The sequence below is a fragment of the Apteryx mantelli genome, chromosome 2 (assembly GCF_036417845.1).
Source record: "Apteryx mantelli isolate bAptMan1 chromosome 2, bAptMan1.hap1, whole genome shotgun sequence".
In the NCBI taxonomy this organism is placed as follows: Eukaryota; Metazoa; Chordata; class Aves; order Apterygiformes; family Apterygidae; genus Apteryx; species Apteryx mantelli.
Window position 1 is genome coordinate 23629418 of NC_089979.1, and position 24076 is coordinate 23653493.

At 41.2% G+C, this 24076-nt stretch overlaps 1 protein-coding gene across 2 annotated transcripts in view; it reads right to left on the reverse strand.

Annotated features, from left to right (window-relative positions):
• Positions 1-16310: 16310 nt before the first annotated feature.
• CDH17 (cadherin 17) overlaps positions 16311-24076 on the reverse strand; it is a 28904-nt gene continuing 21138 nt past the window's right edge. For both annotated transcript variants that reach the window (XM_013941914.2, XM_013941913.2), the window contains 4 exons: positions 22753-22989; positions 20637-20753; positions 20414-20530; positions 16311-17190 (listed from right to left, as the gene is read on the reverse strand). In XM_013941914.2, the coding sequence (XP_013797368.2) occupies positions 17078-17190; positions 20414-20530; positions 20637-20753; positions 22753-22989 (584 nt within the window). In that variant the 3' untranslated portion in view covers positions 16311-17077. The remainder of the gene's footprint in view (positions 17191-20413; positions 20531-20636; positions 20754-22752; positions 22990-24076) is intronic.

The following is a 24076-nucleotide window of genomic DNA, read 5'->3' on the forward strand; positions in this document are numbered from 1 at the left end:
AATAAATCTTCCTCAGGCCCTGAATCTGCCACTGGAGCTGTGAACTCACCTATCTTGGGATTATGTAGAATTAATTGCAACACATACTATGTGCAATAACCCCTTTTCCTAGAAATACCTTTATGCAGAACTTGCACTCATCCACATTTTCTCTTCTTAGAAACCCTCTTCCCATACTACAGAAGCAGCTGGCTGATAAATACCAGCATCCATCTCCGGCCTCTGTCTTCAGTGCTGCTGTCACACAGACAGCAGCACCCAGCGAGAACTTCTTGGGTGTCACTAATAGGCACCTATTGTGCATTATTCAATTTTGAGACAGCTGATAAGACAGGACAGTGAATGTGCAGCGTAACAAAATCTACTGTGTTTACTGAACCAGCCCTTGCCTGCTCTGGCTGTGATGCTCCCGTCAACCACAGTGAGATGTTTTCTCTGTGATAGGGGGAGTTTGGACAAGATCTGTATTTTGATGGACACAGTGCAGGCTTCTTGCATTACCTTTGCTACAACGACACGGAGCTATGCCAGATGGGATCCTGTGCATTGTGCTAGTCCCAGGGGGCAAACACAGAGCAGGACGTGGAGGCTGCAGTCAGGAGGGACCAGACTGGTGAAGAGTTGAGGTGAAAGAGCATAGGATATGTACAGCAATGAACAGAAGAGCAACAAACATACTTTGTTTGCTCCTCTTTCTGAAGGGTGGAGCTTTTTTGGCAGGGAAATAACTGATCAAGACTGGAAAAAGATATTGAGGAGAAAGAGAAGGGTGGGGAGGGCTACACAAGAACGGGTCAAAATATTTCCAGTAGAACACTTGATTTTTGGTCAGACAATGCCATGCCTGTCAACATTGCAACTTTGTGTGGAAACATGGCTGTGTCAAGAGCATTTTATTTTGGAAAAGTAAAACCGCAAAAAGCCCTTAAATAGGATGGACTATTCCAGTCAATTTTTTATTTTTAAATAAAAAATTTCAACTGCAAGTTTTAAGAATTAAATGTTTTTTCAAATTTTCTTATTTTTTTTTCTTATCGAAAAAGCAAAAGTCAATCTGAGATATTCTCATGGCCTGGAAACAGCAGGTTTTCAACCAGTGCATTTGCTTTGTGAAAATTTCAAGGTGCTCTGTTCCAGTTATTAGAAAAAGAAGGAAATTCCCCCAAATAGAAATTCTGGTTCCCCCACTGCTCTAGGACCAGCATCAAAACACAGAGACTGGAAGGAAGAAAGCAGGTGTTTAGATCGCTGAATGGAGAGAGGGAGCCAGCCGGAATCACTTCTTCAGTGCCCCAAAGTGCCTGCTTAGTCCACGGACAATAAACAGCTCTGGGTAGCTTCTCCCGGTACTGTTTTTCCTTTTGCACTCATGGAAAGGGGGAAGGAGGAGTGAGTAAATCAGCTCCCAATCTGAAGAAGATCACTAATCATTACGAATTCCATTACCAACACAGGGGTTGTCTGGGTGTTCAAGGCATAATATTCTTTTTCTGTTCTTAATTTGCCTTCTGTTCTAGAATGGGAATCATGAAAGCAATTAAGTTTGTGCTTAATTTTAACCTCTATCCTCAATGCACCTAAGCGTGTTTTAAGCTAGGCACCTGCTTTGCAGAGTCAGCAAACCACTTCTTAATATTTCTGTGATTTTGTTTCTTCTTTCCCTTTCCTTCCTGTTCCTGTGGGTCAATGCTTTTCTCCTTAAATACCTACACCAGCTCCTCCTGAATTCACATGCCTTTCTATCTCTGCTTCCTCTGTGTCTTTTCCTTTTTTTCCTATTTCTTCAGCTACTTTTTCCTTCAATTGCTATGCAAGCTTTCTCAGCTAGTAGCAATTTGCCTGCTTCCTCTCCTGTCCTGCATTCACTGCCGCAAACACTGATTTTGTCTTCTTTATTTCCTGACTCCTAGGCCCAGTGAATTCCGAGTTATTTATACACTTCCAGTGAACGAGGAATTCACCTCAGCACCCTGAGGTGTGGAGGGAGCCTCTGAAGCCAAGAGAACGCAGTCCCGCAGTTATATCTCCTGTGCTGGGGGTGCGTAGCTAACATGGTCAAGGCATTCTCAGTTGGGTCCCATTCCTGATTTTTTTTCCCCATGAAAACCTGTAAAGGCCCCAGTTTTGTCTCAAGGTGGAGTGGAAGTGTTTTAAATTGTGCAGAATTTCTGAGGACAGGGACGCTGCTCTCTAATGCACTCAGTGCAGATCCTGAGCACAGGCTATCCTTGAATTTACGATGAAATAATGTACACTTAATGACTGAAGATGAAAACAGGAGCTCTGACTGGAATATATCCAACTTTGAGGGAGCACACATCCAAAACCTTAGATCAAAGCCTTAACTCTGAACGTCTGACTTCTGAGATCGTGTGCTCTGACCTGGGCGCTAGAGCAAACCCGGATGTTTGAACACATCCTTAGCTGTGCAAGATGAAGGATTTGCAGTAGTCCCATTCCCTGATGCCCAACAGTGTGTTTGCTTAAAAAGGCACAAACTCTAAGGCAGCTGAAACGTAAGAACATAGAAAGAAAGAAAAATGATTGCTTCCTGTGCAGATTAGCTTCATCCAAGTTTAGACTTCAAACAGATTTTGAAACTTTTAAACAGAGCAGTTCTCCTAATCACATGTCTATGATAGAACTAGGGTAGCACTTAATCCACTTTATGCTTTGTTTCATTTAGACAGTAACCGTAGACTGTATTTATTATACTTCACCCACTGTACTACTGAAGACATCTCCTGTTACAAGCAAAAAACATTACAAAAACATGTACAGCTTATAGCTTTTTTATATAACCCATGGCCTGTGTATATATGATTTTTGTGTAACTTTAAGAGAGATAATCTTCCATTGCAAGAAGTACCAAAGAGTCTATATGGAGATACATGTTCTTGGCAATCAAGGGAACTGGCAAGCCCAAAAATGGGACACAATATAGGGAATGCATTCTTTTACTATACAATATTATCAATGATGCATAACTGACAGATGATATAATACAATAATATAGTTTATATAATAATGCATAAAGCATAACAGCCAGATTGATGTGGACAGCTTCTCATTCAAAAGCGAGGAATGAATTACACTGTCAAGAAGAACTGGAGTGAGAGACAGTCTTGGCTGCAGGAGACGAGCTCCTTCAGGTTCACCTGTATAGAACATTTAATTCCAGGTGCCTGTGGACTAAGGAGGGCTGCAGAGCTCCAGTTAAGCCAGGCTGGTGGCTTGGACCTAGGAAGCGTGGACTGGCTGGCGTGCCACCAGGCACATGGGCCTGCCTGCTCCTCCAGCACAAGGGAGTGCTAAGTGCAGTCTCCTGCTTCTCAGGCAGCCATGCCATGTAGACGCCTTCCCATACAGTGACCAAGCTGTAAGCTGATACCAACAAACTTTCTTGTTCCACTGCTTCTACTGGGAGGTTGTCCCACAATTTCACTCTTCTGATCCATAAAAACCATATTCTATCTTCTAGACTAACATTTTTTGTAACTAGTTCAGCTATCCATCTTATGCTAATTTCTCTTATATAGCTATTTTTCTTCCCTTGGTGTTTACTCTTTCTTAATGTATCTATAGAAAGCTTCTGTATTCCTTTTTATCCTTTTCTGTTCCTCGCTAAGTAGACTAAGCTCTGTTTCCTCATGTAGGATAGTCTCCATCTCCTGATAACTGTCTGCATCTGTTCCAGTTTCAATTAATCCATCCTGACTGGGGCTGCAGAACTGTCCAGTGTTTCAGGTGAGGTCTCACAGCATCTTGGAGAAAGATATTCACACTTTCTCATCTGTAGTGAAAGTATTTCCTCTGATACACACTAGGAACATGTTCGCTTTTCTCATGGCTGAATTGCAAGAGTGGCTCATGCTCATCAGACAACACAGTAATAAACCAGGCCTTTCCCCCTAGTTGTTCCCATCTGTTGTTTCAGACATAGCAGAAATTATTTTGGGTCCCCAAGTGACCGTACCTTTCATACTATTAATTTCCAACCCATTTCTGTTACTTACTTCTCAAGGTCACCTTTTATTCCTTCGTGATATTCTGATCCTGCGTAGTATTGACCATTACAGACCACTTTGTGTATCTAGCAAATGTCATTAGTAAAACTACATTTTTTGTTGAAGTCTCAAAGGAAAATATTTAATTAAAGGAAACCAAGACTAATGTTTGTCAAACTGTACTAATAACATGCCCAACAGCTTCCTTTTCAACATGGTCTGTTTTTTCTTCCCCTTTGGGAAATTCTTATATGCCTTTTAATTCTGGTACTGTCCTCCACCTTCCTCAGTTATATTAATCATTTCCCATTTGACATTGTACCAAAATATTGACTGACACTCAGCGGGATTAGATCTGTTGCATTTCTTTTCCAGAGGAAATTTATTCTTCTGTCAGTCTGGGATAAGTAAACTTTGTAAACCCATATTGTCTTTTATCCTATTCTGAATTTGTTTGCGTGTCTTTAATTATTCTTTGTATCAGACTGTTTGTTCTGTAAAACCACACCTACTCCTGAAGTCAAACTACTGGTCCTGGCCCAGAACATTATTTTTTACTTCCTGAAATTAAAAGCATCATCTTTGCTTTTCTCCATTCACAGTCATACCATTTTTAACTTGCTACCAAAACTGAGGTTTCATATACCTAATACTTCCAAATTTAGGAGATGGACAACAGCCCACTGTTAGAGTACCTGAAATTCTGTTTACGCCTCAAATGCAATAATTTTCTTTAGGTGATTTGCCCTTTTTCCATGTTCAGCTTCATTTTTCTTACTGTAAGCTAAGGAAAAGTATGAATTGAGTCAGCCAGCTAGTCCTTGCTCTGTTGTGGCTCCACTTCTTCTTTCCTTGTTCTTTTTTCTTTAATATACTGCTGGAAAATGTTGTTTTGTTTTTAATTTCCCTTGCAGCATCTAAATCTGTTTTGAATTTTGAATTATTCTTATTTTATCTCTGCTCTTCCTGATGGGCAAAACATAGTTTTCTTTGCTCATAAGAATGTTTGCATTCCTTGAGGACTCTTTGCTTATTCCTAATATCTTCTTTTGAGAGGATACTAAGCCAATTAGATCTTACAAGCAGGTTTTGCATCTCTGACTTAAAGAAGTTCAAAGATTACTCCACATTCATTTCTCTGAGTTCTTCAATTCAACCAGCTTCACTTTTTTTCTTAATTTTATCAAAGTCTGTGCTTTAGGACTTGTAAGTTTCGGTTACAGGCCAAATTTAAATTTTCAGTATTATTGCTAAAGTTTTATTCTATAATCAAACCTTGTATCGTTTCCTCCCACTTGCAAACTCAAGTCTAAAAAAGGTATTGTTTTTGTTTGTTCAGTAACTTTTTGAAGGCATTTTCTGGCTATCTTGTCTTGGAAATCTAGGCTCTACTATCCCCCATCCCTAGTAGAGTTAGTTCTCCAAACTGAACATGGATTAGAAGTTAGAATATGTTTGCGCGGTTGCATCTGTTTGAGTCACTGTATCCTAAAGATTTATGTTCTGCTTCAGTATGGTGCCTAAGATCATACACATGATGTGCTACTACATTTCAGCTCAATTTCTTGAGATTGTAACAAACATACCACACACCTCCCATGACAACATCATTGCTGTTAGTATGTCCCTCTTTAATATTAGCTTAGAGATCACTAGCCAAATCAAAATCTGATTCTGGAGACCTGAGACAAGCTCCCAGCTCTAACCATTTTTTTCTGATTTTCCCTTAAATGACTTTAAGTGAAATAAATTGCTTTATCCCTTTTATCTTTTCTTGTTTCAGTAGTCTCTCATTTCATTAGGACACACCAGCATATCTGGCTGCCACCAATATGCCTTTGTTTCTACCTTTACACATACCCCTCAACATCCATGAGATATTGCTATTTGACCATGCTTCTGCCATACCGTTGCCATAGTCAAGACATTTGACACAGGACCTGGTCGAGGATGTTCCTGAGCCCGCCCTAAATTGTTCTGGGAACATGACAGACTCCACTTTGTTTAGAAAGTTAAAAACACAAAACAAAAAATTGCTCGGGAGTGGGAGGGAAGGTTGCAGATATTCTGCAGTATCTTAGACTAACTGATATATTGCCATTCATAGCATCATGTGATACGATCGAGTTAACAACATTAAGAGCATATTCTCCTCCACCCCCATGAATAAACCCATAATACTTTCTGCTAGTGCATCATACTAGGACACTGCCTGAGGGCACTCTGGAATTTGCTAGTGAAAGATAAAGTTCATTCTGAGGGCAAGTCCAGGCTTTTTGTCTTTTATGTAAACCATTGGATTCTGAATACAGTCAAAACTGGGAATTTGTATCTTCTGCTCCTCAGAAATGACCTATTTCTAAGACAGCAGAAGGTCCATATCTTCATTAAACTGGCATTCAGTGAACACAACTACACCTATCAGAGCAGTGAATGGAAGACCATATTCTACATCTGATATGGGTGTTTGGGTATCTTGAAATATTTAGTCTTTTAATGCTTGAGTGATGTTGCAGGATTTTATCATAACATTTTAACATTATGCCTATGTATAGTGACATCACACAATGATGACCTCCTTTCTTGAAACCTAAAGCAATCCTCATGTTTCTTTTGTCCTGAGACATCTTTGTCAAGCTAATCTGTCTGTCTAATTGGAAAGTGACAGTCATGGTACTTCTGAGTTGCATAACATATTTCAAGGGACTGTATATGTTCCACTTCTGGATTACTGGTTTGATACCAGAAGCTTGTCTCCTCCAAATAACTGAAGAATGCATGCTTCCATGCTGGTTTATATGATAGGCTCATCAAAGGCTTTTCAAGTGAGTGGTGCCCCTAACTGCACTCTCCAAAAGGGTACAAGATTAAAGTTCCAGAGAAGCCCACTTTGCTTTGGAGCAGCCAAAGTGGATGGCCACCTCATCTCTATGCTGATACACTGAGACCCAGCAGACTCTTCTTTGTGGGGGCAGATGCTTCTAACTATGCTATCAAAGCAGCAGGAGGCATGTTCCTCGTTCTCCTCGCTGTTTAGATTTCTGTAACTTACTTATCAGCCAAGTAATCAGAACAGCAAGGCAGATGCCCTGTAAAGGCAAAATACAAGTTATACTATTCTGAGACCTCCCAGTTTCAACAGTGAAAAAATGCACAATTTATAGAGCCCATTCAGCTGGAACTATCCTAGAAAGATAGTTCCAATAAAGATCCTAGTAAAGATCTGCCCTACTTGACAGGCAAAAACAGCTGTCTTGGATTTAAATTAAGTCTTGAAGGCTCTCTGCTCTGTCATAAAAAAGTTGGATTTCATTCTGGAGATACAATTTGGGTTGGAAATACTGGAATTTCAGGAATTTCTGGTGGCCAAACATATAAACCTGAGATCTGAAAATCTGTGGACTCACATAGTGCATAAGCTCTCACCAGTCCACAAAGGCCCACAGCACTTGGTTGCTCCAGACTTCAGTGACCCTATCTTTAGAAATATCTCTGACCTGCCTTGCCCACAAGACTGTATCTAGCAACCAGTGTTCTGCGAACTGGATGGCCTGCAGGCAGGCATACCCACTGACCGCTGCTCTTTAGAGCAGCTGCATCCCTGCAATGTCAGTCAGAGAATTTCAAGCTGAGGCACACGTTCATTTCTTACGTCTGGTGGCAAATCTTTAGTCTTCTAGATGCCATTTTCAAATTCCTCTATGTAGCTCTGTCAGTTAGTCCCCTGCAAGGGAAATCGGTGTTAGGTAACACCACTGTCTTCTCAAACTTCACCAGAGTGATATGGTTTGCACCTTACCCTTGACCATGCTTGCTCAGGATGATGCCCTCCATGCCTCCCCATTGCAGGAATGCTTCTTTGTCAGTAGGGGGTTTCATCCCTGCTTCCACACCATTCATAATGGCTCTGCTTGAATCCCCTCATCAGCCACCACCAAAACAAGCCAAGAAAGTTTGACAAGAACTTCTGAACTGCTGCTCCATGGAAGCCCCTAATTTTTCAGCTAACACCTAAGGGATTGGAAGTCCTCAAACCACAGATGGCCTTGCCACCGTTACCTTGTCCTCTTTTCAGCTAAAGCACTGATGCACACCATGTTCTCTTGCTCAGCTCTAGCAAAGTCCAGGAAAGACTGTCATGTTTCACTGCTTAACCGTTTTCTGTCTACTCACACCCTCTTCATTTCTCTCCCCTGTTAGTCATTATCCTTGGTCATGAGGGGTTTATAGTTAAACACATCTTGAGCCCCAGGAGGTCATGCCACAAATATTGATGTTCACAGTCTAGGAGGGCTGATGGCATCGCAGGTTGTTTCTGGGGACCAGGAGAAGGTGTCCCCTTCCCTGAACTGATGCATACCTTCCACTGAGAATGTAGGGAGAAATGCAGACAAGGGGTACCAGCTTAACGAGCCTGGGCCTTGCTGCCATGAGCTGTTTCCCAGATAGTCATGGCTCAATTTAGCTGCCTAAACATGGGTGTCTGATGTCGCTGTACAGTTTGTATGCCCTGCGGTGTCCAAGACATCTGCCTGGGTCTTACAGATATGACACAGGATCTATGGGAGAGCAGCACCATCATGATCCAACACCTACAAGCCAGGCAGGATACCCAAGCACATTTTATTTTGTTGGCTACAGACCAGTTAGGCAGGATTCAGTCATGGGTTTAGGGCTCAAAGGCAGACACTATGCCAGCATCTATACAAAGACTCTGTGGGAGCTTGTACACTGATTTTACATTTCTTGGTTTCTTGGGTCCTAATTTGTCTCTGAGATCCTTAATTCCTTATTTCCCTTTCCTTATCTTCTGTTTTGCAACACTTACCCTTGTGAGTGCTCCTAACCATCCTGTTTACCCTGCTCCAGTCATTTTTCCCCTACCCTCCTCGTTTTCTAGATTTTCTGACATTTTTCTGATTCCAGACTGCACCCTTGCTTCCCTATTAGATGCTCTTAGGTCAAGGTTTACTGATTTTTGGATCATGACCTGGCCTTTTACCATGGGCATACCTTGTCTATTGGATGGACACTTCCATAATCTCCCTGACCCTAGCCTGACCCTAGCAAACCCTACTTTCTACTTCCTTTTACTTCTGCTTTTCTCTGGTTTTGGTTAGATCCACCCTACATTCTTGTTAACAGACATCAGCTGTAGCATGGTTGCCTGCCTTTTCCTTCCTTCTGAAGACACAGTGGTACACCTTGAGAAACAGTAATGCCCTTGACAGATTCATTACATTCATTCCACTGTGAGTTTGATATAAACACAGAAATGGCACAAGTAGAGGTGGGATAGGGAATGGCATGATGACTGAGAACAGCTTCTCCCTCCATTCATGTTAGTTTTAGGCAGATGTCTCTTGGGGAAGTGGGAAGACTTGCTTTGTTATCTCTTGCTAACTCCAGGTAACATTGCCACATGCAAATCTCTGCAGCTTAAGAGCATCTTCAGAATATATTTGAGCCGTATGTACATCTCATTTTATTTCTTTTGTAGTGTGCTCTTGTGGATACATTTATGTCTCGTTTGGAAAGGGAAGCCTTGTTTTACACTGTAGTGTTAGAAAGATCACTCCACAGTGGGTATTTGCAAGAACTCCATTTTCAGGAAAATATTTTGGACAGCTGTAGTGGTGATGGTGGGCAATTTCTGAACAGAAGCTATAGCTCTTACTGTGGGAATTTTAAAACACTCTGACCATGGTAATACCCTGGTATGCAATGCAGGAGAAAACTAGTGGTGTTTGTTTAAGACTCTCTCAGTGATATGAAAACTACTGACACTGTTTGAATAGCCACAGGCCTGACTGAGAGAGGCTTTCTAGCAGCAAACGAAAACACTGCAAAAGGAAATGAATGTGCTTTGCGTGTATGTAGGAATGCACATCAAAGGCAGATGGAGGCTGGGTGATAGGCCTTTGCAAATTAAACAAGCTCTGGAGATTGCTAATATCAATAATATTTAAATGTCCCCAGTGTCTTTCACTCCAGATACTCTGGGAAAGTGGCTATCATCACAGCTCCACTGCAGTAATGCCTGCCGAGCCCCCGGGAATACAGTCCTCCCCGGTCTGGGACTGGCCTGCCCTCGGTTTCCCACTGTGGCCCACTTTGGCGTCAGACCCCTGCAGAGCTGCAGGTCTGTTAGATGGTGCCCAGGGAGGGAGGCACTGAGTCACTCCACTCTTCAGCCAGACTCCCTCCCCAAGCCATCAGTCCTGATCCCGGGGCAGAGGTGCTCAGTGCTCTCAGACGCTCTGCTGCAGCGTTGACCCCCCGTGGGCCACAGCTCTACTGCTTTTGCTCATTGCTGTCTGTGTCAGGAGCTGGTTCAGTCCGTGCAGAGTTGTCATGAAAGCTGGGTGCATCATTCACGCAAATGTCTCAAGAGACTCTCTTAGTGACTTCCGCCAGGTCAAGCGAGTGGGAGGTGAGGTCTGCCGGAGCAGGCAGCGTCACAGCAGTGCTGGTGGGAACTGGCGGTCCCGTGGCAGGGACTCTCCTGAGGATGCCCACAGCTGCTCGCAGATGATGAAATTTCACAAATTGGCTTAAAAGGCATTTCTCAGGTCTTACTTCAAGAGATGAGGCATACAGCTGGCAGAGAAGACGCCTGCTTTTATAACTACAGCTTAGAGTATTCAGGCTCTAGGCTTTAAAAAAATGAGACAAGCACATGGGCTGGTGTCTGAAAAGCAATCAAGTGACCAGCACAGATGAGACACGGGGGGGGGGGGGGGGGGGGTGCAATGCATGCTCTGGGGGCATTCAGACTTCCTCTGTCCCCTGGGTCACCCTCGCCTGCACCATCACAGAGCTCAGGCAAGGTAGCAGAGATTAGTAGGTGACAAATCTGGTTGCAAGCCCAACATGCAGGATGCTCCTAAAATATGAGATATTCATAACTAAGTGATTTGTTGATACAAAATGGTTTATTAATGTAGGACCCACAAACCCAAAAGAGTGAGCAATCACAGTCACTGCCTAGTTCTTTCCATGGTTCCTCTTTTCATTTACATCTTGTCCTAACTAATTAACCATCATTCAGCTTTCTTTTGGCCTCAGCTCCACTGATGTAAGTGTGTAGGAAGATGCCCCATCTCTTGCTCATTCACACTGTCTGCTAGACCACACTAACAGCCAGACTTATGCAGAAATAAAAAACTGCTATTAGCTGCACTTCACTTGAAAGAAGTGCACTGTGCATCATGGAAAAAAAAAAAAACTGAGCCCAGAGAAACACTTATGACTAGGGCCTAAGATAATAAACGTAAGGCTCTAAAAATTAGACTTGGCAAAATGTGTAGCAGATAAAATCAATAAGGAAAGGATAAGAATATATTAACACAAAATATTTCCTGGGGAAATGGAAAATGTTTCATAAGAGTAGATTTTAACATCAACAGTGTTATCCAAAGGCAATAAAAAAGTCTGTAGCCTTTCAGACATTGGCCAAAAGTGAAAGAAAAACAGGCACCTTCTCAGTCAGGTCTGGCAGCAGCAGCTACCACCGAAAGGAGCTTAAGAGGGGTGGCACCTGGAAATCCCCCAGCTTCTGAAGCCACCAGCACTTGCTGCCTCTTTTCCTATGACAGCCACCAGATCCTGAAGGATGTACCTGCATCCTGAGGTTCAGCAACCTCTGCCCAGGTAGGAAAGACAGGCAGTTCAGAGGAGCTTTACAGCCTTCAGGCATGGCCGTTCACACAAGTCTTCATCTGGGGCTCGGAGTACATTTCTGCTCTCACTTTCTGGTATGTCGTGCTTGGTACTGCCTTCTTGTTCCTTCTGCCCTTCTTTGCTCTCCACTACCACCTCTACTGCTAACCCTTCATTGCCTAGATTAAGCAGTGTGACAACAATGCAGCACCTGCTATGTTGGTGCCCACCTGTGTTTACTATACTCCATTTGCTGGGACAGGTAAGGTTTTCTGTTCTTACAAATTCACTGAAACGTTATCTGGAGTTGTAACTTAGGTAAGTCAAGCCAGTAGACCTTTACTGGCTCCCCTCCAGTACTGCTAGTCCTCCACTGTCTTCCCACAATTCCCTTTTGATGCTGAAAATGGATAGACAAGTCACTTCGCTGGGAAGGGGTGAGCAGCATGGGCGAGCTTGTGGCACTGCACAGAAGCGTGTGACAGCTCCCCAGTGAGTCTCCCCTGAGTAAATGCTCTGTGGACACCACTGCACAGGTGTTGCTTCACTTCAGTTTTGCCAAGCAAAAGAAATAATTCAAATGTAGAAAATTTAGCTCTGCATTGAAGACCTCAGGGTGTAAAATCTTCGGAGAGGAGGCAGTATCTTGCAAGCGGAGAAGCAACATGAAGGGTGCATATGCTGACTGTCAGCAAGTGGTAATCCCTGCTCTTCACCTGGTGACAGGATCATTACGCCAGCGAACACCGCTGGTTTCTAGCTTCCAGCTTCTATTTTTACTGCTCAGTTCTGCCAATGAGGAATGATGTACCTACACTTCTCCAGAAGAGCTGCAGTTTAAATGTTAGTCCTGAAAAACAGTATGGTGGAAGAGGAGATTGTGGAAATACATTTCTTGACCATATTCAGAGTTAACATACATCTTAGGGAATGGTTTAGGAATTGTGAAGGAGTCCACTTAGGATACTGATATCGTAACTGAAAGAACTGGACATAAGTGCACATGCAGCTCACGGAAATAATAATTGTCATCGTCCCAACTGCAAGAGCATGACACTTCTTCCCCTTGAGCTAATCTGTGGCATAATATCCTTTTGCAACAATACTCATCGCTATCTCTGGCCCCCAAGCTGTAAACATAACAGTCTCGACTAGTTCATCTCTCTAGCCTGTACAAACCTCCACTATCAGTGGAAGAACACGCTGTCCAGCAACAAGTTCAAAGATCTGCTGCTGTTTTTCTTTTAATCTTCTGTTTTGCTTTTGGAATACATAATTAACAAACTGCAAGTGTTTTTCCTGGCTTAGGATCCTTAACACTCTCTGAATGTTTCCATGCATTTTTAACTGCACTAATGGATGTTCATGTACATCATTGTAACCCTTTGGACACAAGCTGTGATGCCTCCCTCTTCTGAGCTCAGTCCACAGAGGATGTTGCCCTGCTGCGGCAGTGTCTCGTTGCTCTAGGAATTTGTTTTTTAGTTTAAAATACATGTTTCTGGGTCCTCTGTTCAACGTCGCAAGCCAACCAACAGAAAAGGAGGACTTGTCTGGGAGGTGAACATCATTGGAATAACACTTAGAGACTGGGTACAAGATTTCTGGTGTCTAGAAGGAGTGTTAACTCTACTAACTATGTGGTTCCTTGTTCTAGTCTGTGCAAGCAATTAGTTAATTTCAGCTCCCAGTTCTGGCAAATCTGGGGGACATAACACCAAAAATAGATTCATTTATTGGTTAACCGTAAAAATAAGTGTAAAATTTTCTCAGACTCCTAGTTAGCTGCATCTAGGACCACCTGCTATTCAGTGGGATTGGTAGAGCACCCATCCACATAGGTTCAGTCTCTAATCCCTCCCCGGTTCCCTCTGTGCTCCTCCACCCTAACAGTACAGGATATCTCACTAAAAAGCTATTTACAGCTGAAAAGGCAGACCTACTCACACAGTTCTCCTGGCATTTATCAGGTTTGGGTTCAACCGGCCAGCCAGAGGGGTTTGTCCCTCCACTAGCATTGGTGGCTTCAGCTGGCCAGGCTGTTCCTGCGTCCTGGCTGTGCTCCTGGCACACCATCTGCCGCCCCCACCACCACACTGCTTACAGCTGCCATATATTATCCCAGTTAACAGGCAAAGCAGTAGCTATGCATGGTGGATACAATCTTCTCTGTGTAGTGTTTGATCATGTGAGTAGGACTGATGAACTATGCTTCAAATGCTTCAAAACGTGGATTAAGGGCACTTTTTTTTCTAGGAGCTGCTGTTCTGTGGCATTTGTTCTGTAAACCCAGATAAAAATCTTGTTCGTATTTTTTCAAGTTTGTATTTATAAAAGGGTTGAAAAATAGGCATAATGACAGTTTAATTAATGTATGTCATTAATTCTGGAGATAATCAAAACCCTGATAAGTCTCTAATCTTGTAAAAAAGAATTAGAATGCACTGAAACATCTTTTGCTATCTTTGAACTTTGTAATAAGATGTTGCATACTTAAAGGAGGAGCCATGGCAATGAACATTGCCAGAGGACATATTCTCAGCAGATTTCATCACTGGACTTTTTGTGTGATATTGTTTTTGGCAGAAAGGTTGTAACTGAAGTCCAAAGCGATCAACACTGTTTTCAAAATTTGTCCTTCTTCTACCAGTGTATAAAGTTGTTCTAATAATTTGTGGGTATAAAGTAGGAGAGCTTTAGTTTCCCTTCCATTTTCTTTTAATTATCATGCATTTAAAGCACTGTTTCAGGTTTAGTGCTTTGGACCTTACTAATTACTTGGTAATAGATCATATATATGAGCATATCATGCAGGTATGTCAAACCTATTATTCAAACTTGAGAAATGAACATAGGCCAACATTTCAAAGTTGTTTTCAGAAAAAATAACATGGCTAACTTTAGCAAACTATTTTTTAAAGGTTTGTTCTCAATTCTGTTTTCAGTGCTGCCTGTATCTTTACACAGCAGTTTACGTCATGTTAGTTCTTACCAAGAAACTTCAGAGAAACTGGACTGTACTTTGGAGGATGCAGTAAGTAACAGACACTGATAGGAATTTTAGGAGCTGAAAAGGATGTGCTCATACTTTAAAACTCAAATTCAGACCAAATTGTGATCTACCTTCCAGCAAAACCTTCCAGCATCTGTAGTTCCTGCAGGGACCTGGGAACCAGCTGGGGCTGGTAGAAAAACATGTCGGGAAGGAACAGTAATAAATATTGCTTCTCTTTCTCTCTAGAGACTCAAAGAAAACTGAATTTTGCCTCTGGAAAGGAGGCTGGGGCAGCAGTCTGCTGGGGGCTAAAGCTGGGTGACAGCTTTTGTCTGGCTCCCAAAAGAGATTGATCTGACAGAGGAGTCAGAGCAGGACTGGGTTAAATAAACCCTCCTAGCACATGCGAAGGATTTTTTTGTAGATTTGTACCTGCAAAAGGAGTGACATCTGCTACAAGGAGGCTGAAAGTCTTCAAGATTTTGAAGATGCAGCCAAGACCCTGAACAGGGAGGACTTTTTAATTTGGGCCGGAGGATCTGCTCTCTGGGTCTGAGGGCGGCCAGGCAGAAAGCCAGGGGAATTGCCACATGAGATATAGGAACCGAAGCAATGCCTCCATAGGCTGAGGTGAGGGTTAGGGTCCTGGCATCAAACCAGTGACATAGTATACTCTTTAGGTAATGAGATGAATCAGCTAAATTAGGCAAGATATTTATTTCCTTTGCTGAAAAAAAAAAAAATAGGAGATACATTTGGGCAAGATTAGCAAGCAGAGAGACATTCGGGTCAGGAAGATAAAACAAAGGGGGATTTCTGCATATTTTCCCCATCTTCAGATAATGCTGCATTCCTAGACACGAGTACAACAACTCCTGAACTTTGGCTCCTTTATTTATAAAACAATATACTGATCCCAATCCCTGGACACACTGACGTAATTTAATGTCATACTTTCCAAACATAATAGATTTCATTCCCATCGTAAAATAAATGTATTCCAGCAGTGAGCCCCACAGCAAATAACAGAGCTCCAGCAGCTGGGTAAGCTGGGGCAAGAGATGCAACAATTGAGCTGTGTTGCTGAAGCCCAAAAGCAAAGTTCTTGCTGGCAGCATTCTAGGAAAACCTATTATAATGCAATGCTACCAAAACAGTGCTCTTTTCTTTCTAGTTCTTGCTGCATTCAAGAGTTACTTAAAAAGCCCTACACAAACAAACATACTCTTTTCCATATGACCTTTTCTTCAGTGTTTTCAAAAGTATATTGTCTTTTCAGTTTAACACAATATTTGTCAGATTTTATTTAGAGCTTAAAAGAAAAAATGTCCCTCAAACTGTGGCCAGAAATGCCCTTCTACAGGCATGCTGTCAAGAGAAAGTCTTTCCTTCTCTGAGTGTCATCCTGGGCCCAAGTGCAGTTTACTGAAACCAATATACCAGTGCTTCCAGAAATCATAGCATCTCGATTCAGACAGCCATGTATCACTCTGATCTGAGAGCCATTTCTAACCTGCATTATGCAAAACATAAGGTTAAATAAAACAGGTAACCAAGCAGCAATGGTTTGCTCTCATGCCCTCCCTCTCTCACACTATCTCACTCTCTCTCTTCTTTTTTTTTTTTAATAAACAGACACTAAAACCTTTAGAGAACATTTTTATTCTTATCAAAAGGGCAAGCAAATTATTTTCAGCAGTATGATAAAGCATCACATCACCAAATTTCCACATGACTAAACATGTGGATTTTTTAACTTAGAAACTGAAAGCCATGGTGCTTCACAAACTGGTTATACCCAGTGGATATCATAAATGAAAAACTGAAATGTCACATTGTCCTTACATATTGCTAGCATAAATTCACAAGCACAACATACACAGGCATTACCCAGGAGAGATAACAGATTGCACTATGTTTGGGAGCTGCTTTGCTGAGAGTCAGAGGGATTCCTCCTACTTCGTGGGATATCTTCAATGTAGCAGTGGACTTTATTATATTTTCTTCTATTCAGTAACTCACTGAGATGAAAAGAGCCATAGATGCGGATGCATAAAGAGGCAAAGAGGCAGATAAAATGTAGTCCTCTGGAAAGTTCACATTTATTTTAGCTGCCAAACAAAGAAAACTTGTCCCACGTATTGATCCTTGCAAGAGCTCAGCATTTGGTGTCATCATGAGTTAACACTTGCCAAAGCTGATATTTTTATTAATGGCTGCTGCTGAAGTTTATAGACAGTTTTTATCTTGTGACTGAATAATATTAGCTATAAAACTGAGGACAAAACCATGGGAGCTTGCTTTTGCATGTTTGTATGCTCAGTTCATGATAATACACTTCTGGGCTTTGGGAGCTACAAAGGTCACTTCTTCCCAACCCAAAGATCATTTATTCTCTTGATGAAATAAACAGTCATTTAGCCAGACTATGGAGTTCAGCCTGATCCTTTACATCTTCCCGATCGCTCTTCTTTTTATCTTTCTGTTTGTATTTCATGTGAAAAAACACACCCCCTATAATGGAACCTGAAAAACAGAGGGAACAGAGGGTCAGTAAAGGGCTGAGAAAAAGCCATCTTTCTAAAAAGATATTTTAGCAAAGAATCTGACACTCTCACTGTAATTGTCACACTGCTTGGCTTTTTAAATATAGTTTTATATGTATTTTTTATATATATATATATATACATTTAATACTTTTTAAATCATGATGAGCTTGTTATACAGTATGTAAACTTATTTCCTCTTTATCAGTGTTGGATTTTCTTTCATTTTCAACATCTCCTTGTTCTGGTACTATTGTAAAATATACAGAAGTGCTTATCTACTCCCCCCTCCCCTATTCGTTTGTCTGAATATTTGTTCTGTTCACTAGTTGTTCTTATTTCACATTCATCTTTGTAGTGTCTGAGTAGTTCATCAAGTAACATGCCTAATATCTGCCATGTGATGTATATTCTCCCAGTCTCTCCTACCCAGGAAAAATACCTTACCAGAGAGAGGGAGTTTGTTTTAATAAAAGTGTGTGGTGCCCTGGATTGGCTGAGGAGTTGGAATTGTTTTTTATTTTGTTGTGTTTTGTTTTCCAGTGTCTATGCTCTGCATTTCTCTTAAAGAAAATAAGCTCACAGATGCCTTGCTCTGGAAAGGGAAGGCGCTCAGGTCTGAGACAGTCCTTACCTCATGGGGGAGTCCACTCTAGTCTTGGTCTCCAGAAAATGGCTGGTTTTATGGTCATATCTTCTGAGTTTCAAAGTCAGACTCAAAGTTTATAACCTTTCCAGGTTTTGTAAAGTCTTTCTATACCTCTCTTTTTTTTTCCTTGCCCATCTCTGATCCCTGTTAAATCCACCTGAGAGGCTATCATCTGACTTTGGCTTTAAAGTGGAAAAGCTCTCTGTTGAAAAACTGCACATTCATTTCAGGAATTTTCTAAAAGCCTTTATGAGTTACATACATACACTTTTTTTTTTTTTTTTAAGTCATGAACCAGTAGCAATTTTTACTACTTTCTCTAAAGTTGGCCAGCATTCTTGCAATGAAAGCATCTTTAGTTGGTTATCAAACAAAATTTTCACTTGTATATAATGTCTTATTAAGTAAGTGGTCAGACCAAGGTATCATGAAGAAATGAGTGATGTCAGAAGCTTGAACAGAGATGATGAAGATGCAGTATGGGGGTTTTCTTTGTTAATTGCATGGTCTGAGTATGCCTTTTTCCATTTCAGATTTTCTTTGAATTGGAACTTTTTCTTGTTTTATCTTTAAAAGACAAACACATATGCATCACATATGCATCAGCCCTTTCTCTTGCCTTAGGGATTTCTGAATTACATGAGAAAAATCAGCATAGAGTGTTAGTTTTGTCTTTTTAGGTATTTGTTCTCAGGGGCTCCTTCTCTTTTTCTTTTAGAAATGAAGTAATTGTTACTTACATAAGTTCTTGGGGTTTTTTTCCTTTTATCCTCTAACTTCATTTGCCTCTTTTGAAGACAAGGTCTGTAATGTATTTAATTTCTTTTCTTTGATTTTCTCCATGGGTCTCCCACACTCTCTCTGCTCTCCACAGCTGACTCACAGTATCCCAGTCTGTTGCTTGTGACCATCATGGTCAAAAATCACATGGGATTGTGCACTGAATTCTTTCTGCTGTTGGCTTCCTAGGGGACTGGATCCCATCAACAGTCATCCTGACTGCTTTGCTCTTACATTTATAGAAAGAATGCCAAACAAGATTTTGTCTTGTTTTGGAAAAATGTATTAAGCTATTTGTCGAAGTTGCATCAGCTCATGCCTATAAGAATATAATTCTGTTCTTTACCATTTAACAATATAATTGTGCTTTATTCATGTAAATTCCAGTTTCCCACAGTTCAAAGCAGTTCTCTCACTGGAAAATGGAAACCTAAGAAGCTAAAATAGGTGAATAAAATTATAATTTCTAAGCTATGGTTAGGAATTGAATGGAAATTTACAGATAGTAAACAGCAAAACATCCCTGGATGCTTCACTGTTATCACTATAATCTGAAAGCCCAAGACAGGACTTCAGTCCATTCCCTGACAGGCAAAAGGTGGTAGGTAGCAACAAAGAGACTATTACTACAAATGCAGCCTTTTCACAGAATCACAGAAGAGTTGAGGTTGGAAGGGGCCTTTGGAGATCATCTAGTCCAACCCCCCTGCTCAAAGCAGGGTCAGCCAGATCAGGTTGCCCAGCTGTGTCCAGTGAGGTTTTGAATATCTCCAAGGATGGAGATTCCACAGCCTGCCTGGGCAACCTGTTCCTGTGCTTGGCCACCCTCACCATAAACATTTTTTTCTTATGTTTAAATGGAATTTCAGTTTGGGCCCATTGTCCTGCCATCAGGCACCACCGAGAAGAGTCTGGCTCCATCCTCTTTCCTCCCCCCATTAGGTATTTATACACACTGACCAGACACCCCCTTCTCTTCTCCATGGTGAACAGTCCCAGCTCTCTCAGCCTCTCCTCATGTGAGAGATGCTCCAATCTCTTAATTATCTTTGTGGCCCTTCGCTGGACTTGCTCCAGTATGTCCAGGTCTCTTGTACTGGGGAGTCCAGCACTGGACCAAGCACTCCAGGTGTGGCCTCACCAGGACTGAGCAGAGGGGAAGGATGACATCCCCTGACCTGCTGGAAACACTCTGTCTAATGCAGCCCAGGATGCAGTTGGCCTTCTTTGCCACAAGGACACACTGCTGGCTCAAGGTCAACTTGCTGTCCACCAGCATTCCCAGAACCTTTTCTGCAAAGCTGCTCTCCAGCAAGTCAGCCCCCAGCCTGTAGAGGTGCACAGGGTTATTCGTCCTGAGATGTAGGACTTTGCATCTCCCCTTGTTGAGCCTCATAAGACTCCTGTTGGCCCATCTCTCCAGCCTGACGATGTCCCTCTGAATGGCAGCACAACCATCTGGTGCATCCACCGCTCCTCCCAGTTTTGTATCATATGCAAACTTGCTGAAGGTGCACTCTTTTCCCTAGTAACAGCTGTTTGCAGTGTCAGTGCATGTGCGTGCAGATACAAAGTCCAAAAAAGCCGCCCCTGGACCAGAAACTTAGATGATCACAGGGATCACAGTGCTTGAGCACAGTGAGATATTCCTTCTTTTCACTTACTCTGTAACATTCATGACATCTCTTCACTGAAGGAGTAAATCATTGCACTAAGTGCAGCAGCACTGTCATACTTGGTAGAACTAGCCTCATATCAGCCAAAAGTCACTTACCAATGATGAGCAATACCCCAAGAAGAATCCCAATTGCCTGGCCTGTACTTGGCCAGGAGTGCTCACGTTGTACTTCTATAAAACATGACTTTTCGCTTGAACACTTGCAGATGTTTACTGCAAAAAGAAATGCCATAAAATTAAAGAGAATTTTAATAGCTCAGTTTCATTATTCATATATATTACTGTGCTCTTGAATTTAACAGCTCTGTGCATGGTATACCTTCAAGATTTATTTCTGCTTCCAAAGGTGGTCTTCCATTGTCATTAATTATTACTGGAACATTATAGACCTTCTCTTCCAAGTTAGTATGTTTTGGAGAAAGATAAGCATGAGTACCTGTAAGTAGGAAATGGGACATTTGTGTCAGCACAAGGAAGAAATTTAGCTAGACATTCATGTCAGCTGCAATGCTCTGTGACTGAGGTCTTGTTTCTTAAGGCTGTTTTGCACGTTCTGGTAGTTCCTCTCTTTCCCCACATACCCCCAGGTCTCATTGGTTTGCAGACATTAAGTCAGAAGGGACCATCCAAATGCCTAGTCTGGCCTCCTGCATAATATAGCCAGAGAATTTCCTTCTTAATTTCTCAATAATCTTGAGGAGTGCCACACCAATGTCATCACATCTAAACCAAGAATATGATCCCATACTCTCATAACTCATAATTGTCTTAAATTGTTCCTAGGATAACAATAGGTTAGATCATCCTTCTAGTGTGTTTACACTGTGACATCTGAGACCCTTTTAAATATAGCATAGTAAGAACATAACAGCCATTTGGATCAGACCAAAGGTCCATCTAGACCAGTTTATTGCCTCCAGAATAAGCGGAGACTACAAGAAAAGCAAGCACATTTTATTTTCTCTTAATACTCTCTAAACATTTTCAGCTCAGGGGCTTTCTGAGCCAGATGTAATATGTGTCCATTTAGCAAACATAAGTGGAATTCTCTTCCACTAACTTGTCCAATCTCCCTTTGAACTTTTGGAAACATTCTACATCCACAACATCCTGTGGCAAGGAGTTCCAGAGACAACTACACACCCCTTTGGTTTGCGCAGAAAGTAATTCTCACAAGCTTCATTTGAGGCTCCCAAGTCAGTGTATTGCAAAAGAGGGTGAATGTCCAATCCTGGCCATTCTGTCAATACCACACATGATTTTACAGACCTCTACCATATTCTTCCCCACTACCTCCAAGCCTGATGGCTTACTTTGCTGCTTCCATATACTTCCTTATATGAGGCTATTCCATAACTCTGATCATCCTTGCTGCCCTGTCTTAACCTTTTTCCAGCTCTACTGTATCTTTTTGAGACTGAGGGACCAGTGTTCAAGATGTGAATAAACCATGGATTTATACAGGGTCATAATGACAATGTCTGTTTCTTCTCTGGTCCTTTCCTAGTAATTCCTAATATTTGATTTGGTTTTTTTGAACACTCCTAATGATCTGATGTGACATTTTCTTGGAACTACTTATTGTTAGGCCACAGTCTCACTCCTGGTTTGTAATGGTCAGCTCAGAACCCATTATTTCATATGTGAATTTAGGAGGGTGGGGTTTATTCATGTGTATCACTTTACCGGTATCTATACCAAATTTAATTTACCCTTTCATTGTTCAGCCTCTCAGTCTCGCAAAGACCATCTGCAATTCTTCACACTTGGTTCCTTCTCAATTAACTTTGTATCACCAATGAACTTTGCCTCCTCGCTGACCGTATCTATTATGGACATATTGAACATCTCAGGTCCTAGCAAAGACCACTTTGGAAAAGCTAGTTCTGAACTCCTTCCACTGCAAGAGCTGACCATTTACTCCAGCTTCCACATTTTAAATGATTATTCAAAATCCTTTATTTTTACATTATAGCAACACTTCTTTCTCTATTGAGACCTTTCATCAAAAGTCTTTTGCAAATGCAAGCAGCCACTATGCAAATGTTTACTGACCCCTTTCAAAGAACTCCAGTCAGATTGTGAGGAAGGACTTCCCTTTGCACAGGAAATGTCTGTAATAGACAATTTGCAAGCTGCTCTATTTCTTTATCAGAAGTGACTTATATTCATTTAGGCACACATGTTTCTCTTCTCGTAAATGCTAGCGAAGTCTTAGCATGCTAACATGCTAAATGTCATCGCTCAAAAAAAAGACTTAGGTATTCACATAAATACATACCAAAATGCATGTAAGTTCTTAACAACCTAAATTTTTTCTGCATTAAATACATGACATACATTGGTAAGAATGAAAAGGAATTCAATATTTCTTTATATTTCCCAAATTACTTAGAGACTGCCAAATCCATATAAGAATAGGTTTATCAACTTACTGTTGATTTTTGAGATTTCCCAATTATTTCTTGTATTCATATCATCCTTAAGAGAAAAGGTAAATGTTGAATAAAACTTCTGTTCATCATCATCAGTAGCTTGAATCAGTGTTCTCTCTCCTCCACTGAGCGGGTGGCAGAAGAACAGAGCAGAATTCATAGCTAGGCGCGGAGGGTTATCATTCACATCCTTTAAGTTTATTATGAAGGTTGCTTTGGATTTTTGAGCTACATTATCTGTAGAATTTAACAGAATAGAGTTATACATCATATCTTGGACTTTCAGTCTGGGCTGCTGCATTTGCAGCTATAATAAAAGTATACTGGCGCACCATCAGGCATGCAGTGGGTAGTGGTAGTCTGTCTGCAGGAAGTAGAGGTAAGGTCTCAAGAGGTACTAAGGGAGTCATGGTATCTACTACCACTTATAAAATAATAGGGTTTATTAGCCCCCAACTTTTGGTAACTATGGAACACTAGCAAGTGAAAGGAGACAGCTAGACCATCGTTTCTAGTAAGCAGTCACATCCATGGTCAGAGCATTTTCTCTTTAGAGCACTCTTTTAAGTATGAAACTCCAAATGCTCCCCTCCTCCCTTCTATATGTAGGAAATGCAAGTCAGTGTTCTGCCTCAGGCCCAAGACAAGGGGCCCAAGAACTTCTTTTTCATTTCTTTTGCCCATTCCCGCAAGAATGGCCCCACTCCAGCTCAACATTTGAGGAAGTATTCCTTTTTTGTGACATACAGTAACTTTGTCTTCACATATCATATCCAGAAAACAATGGCCAGCATTATTGGTTATCTGTGTTTAATAAGGGAAACCTAGATTTGTTCCTTATTCAATCAGATACAGCCCAGCTTTTTTAACCTCTATTCAATATAAATCCTCCTCAGATGGACTACCTGAAAGATCCCAATGGCTGGAACTATGAACTCTAACGTGTTTCAAACTAACTAATGTGGGGGGTTTTATTCATAATAAAATGAAATTCTATACAAGATTAAAGTTACACTCCATATGTGTTTTCAGGAAACTAAAGCATACCTACAAGAAGGGTTAAAATCTATTATAATTATAATTATATTATAATTATATAATTATAATTATATTATAATTATAGCTATAGAGGAAAAATGTAGTAGACAATGTTAATACTGAAATCACTGAAGAAATTATGACCTTCTCTGTATGCTATGTTGCTCCAGCAAATAAAATGGCATATGATAGCTAACTTCATGAAAGCTGTTTTAATCTTCATTACCTGTAACATCAAGATTTCTTTTACAAAAGATAATGGTTAAGGAATAAATCCTTTTAAGGC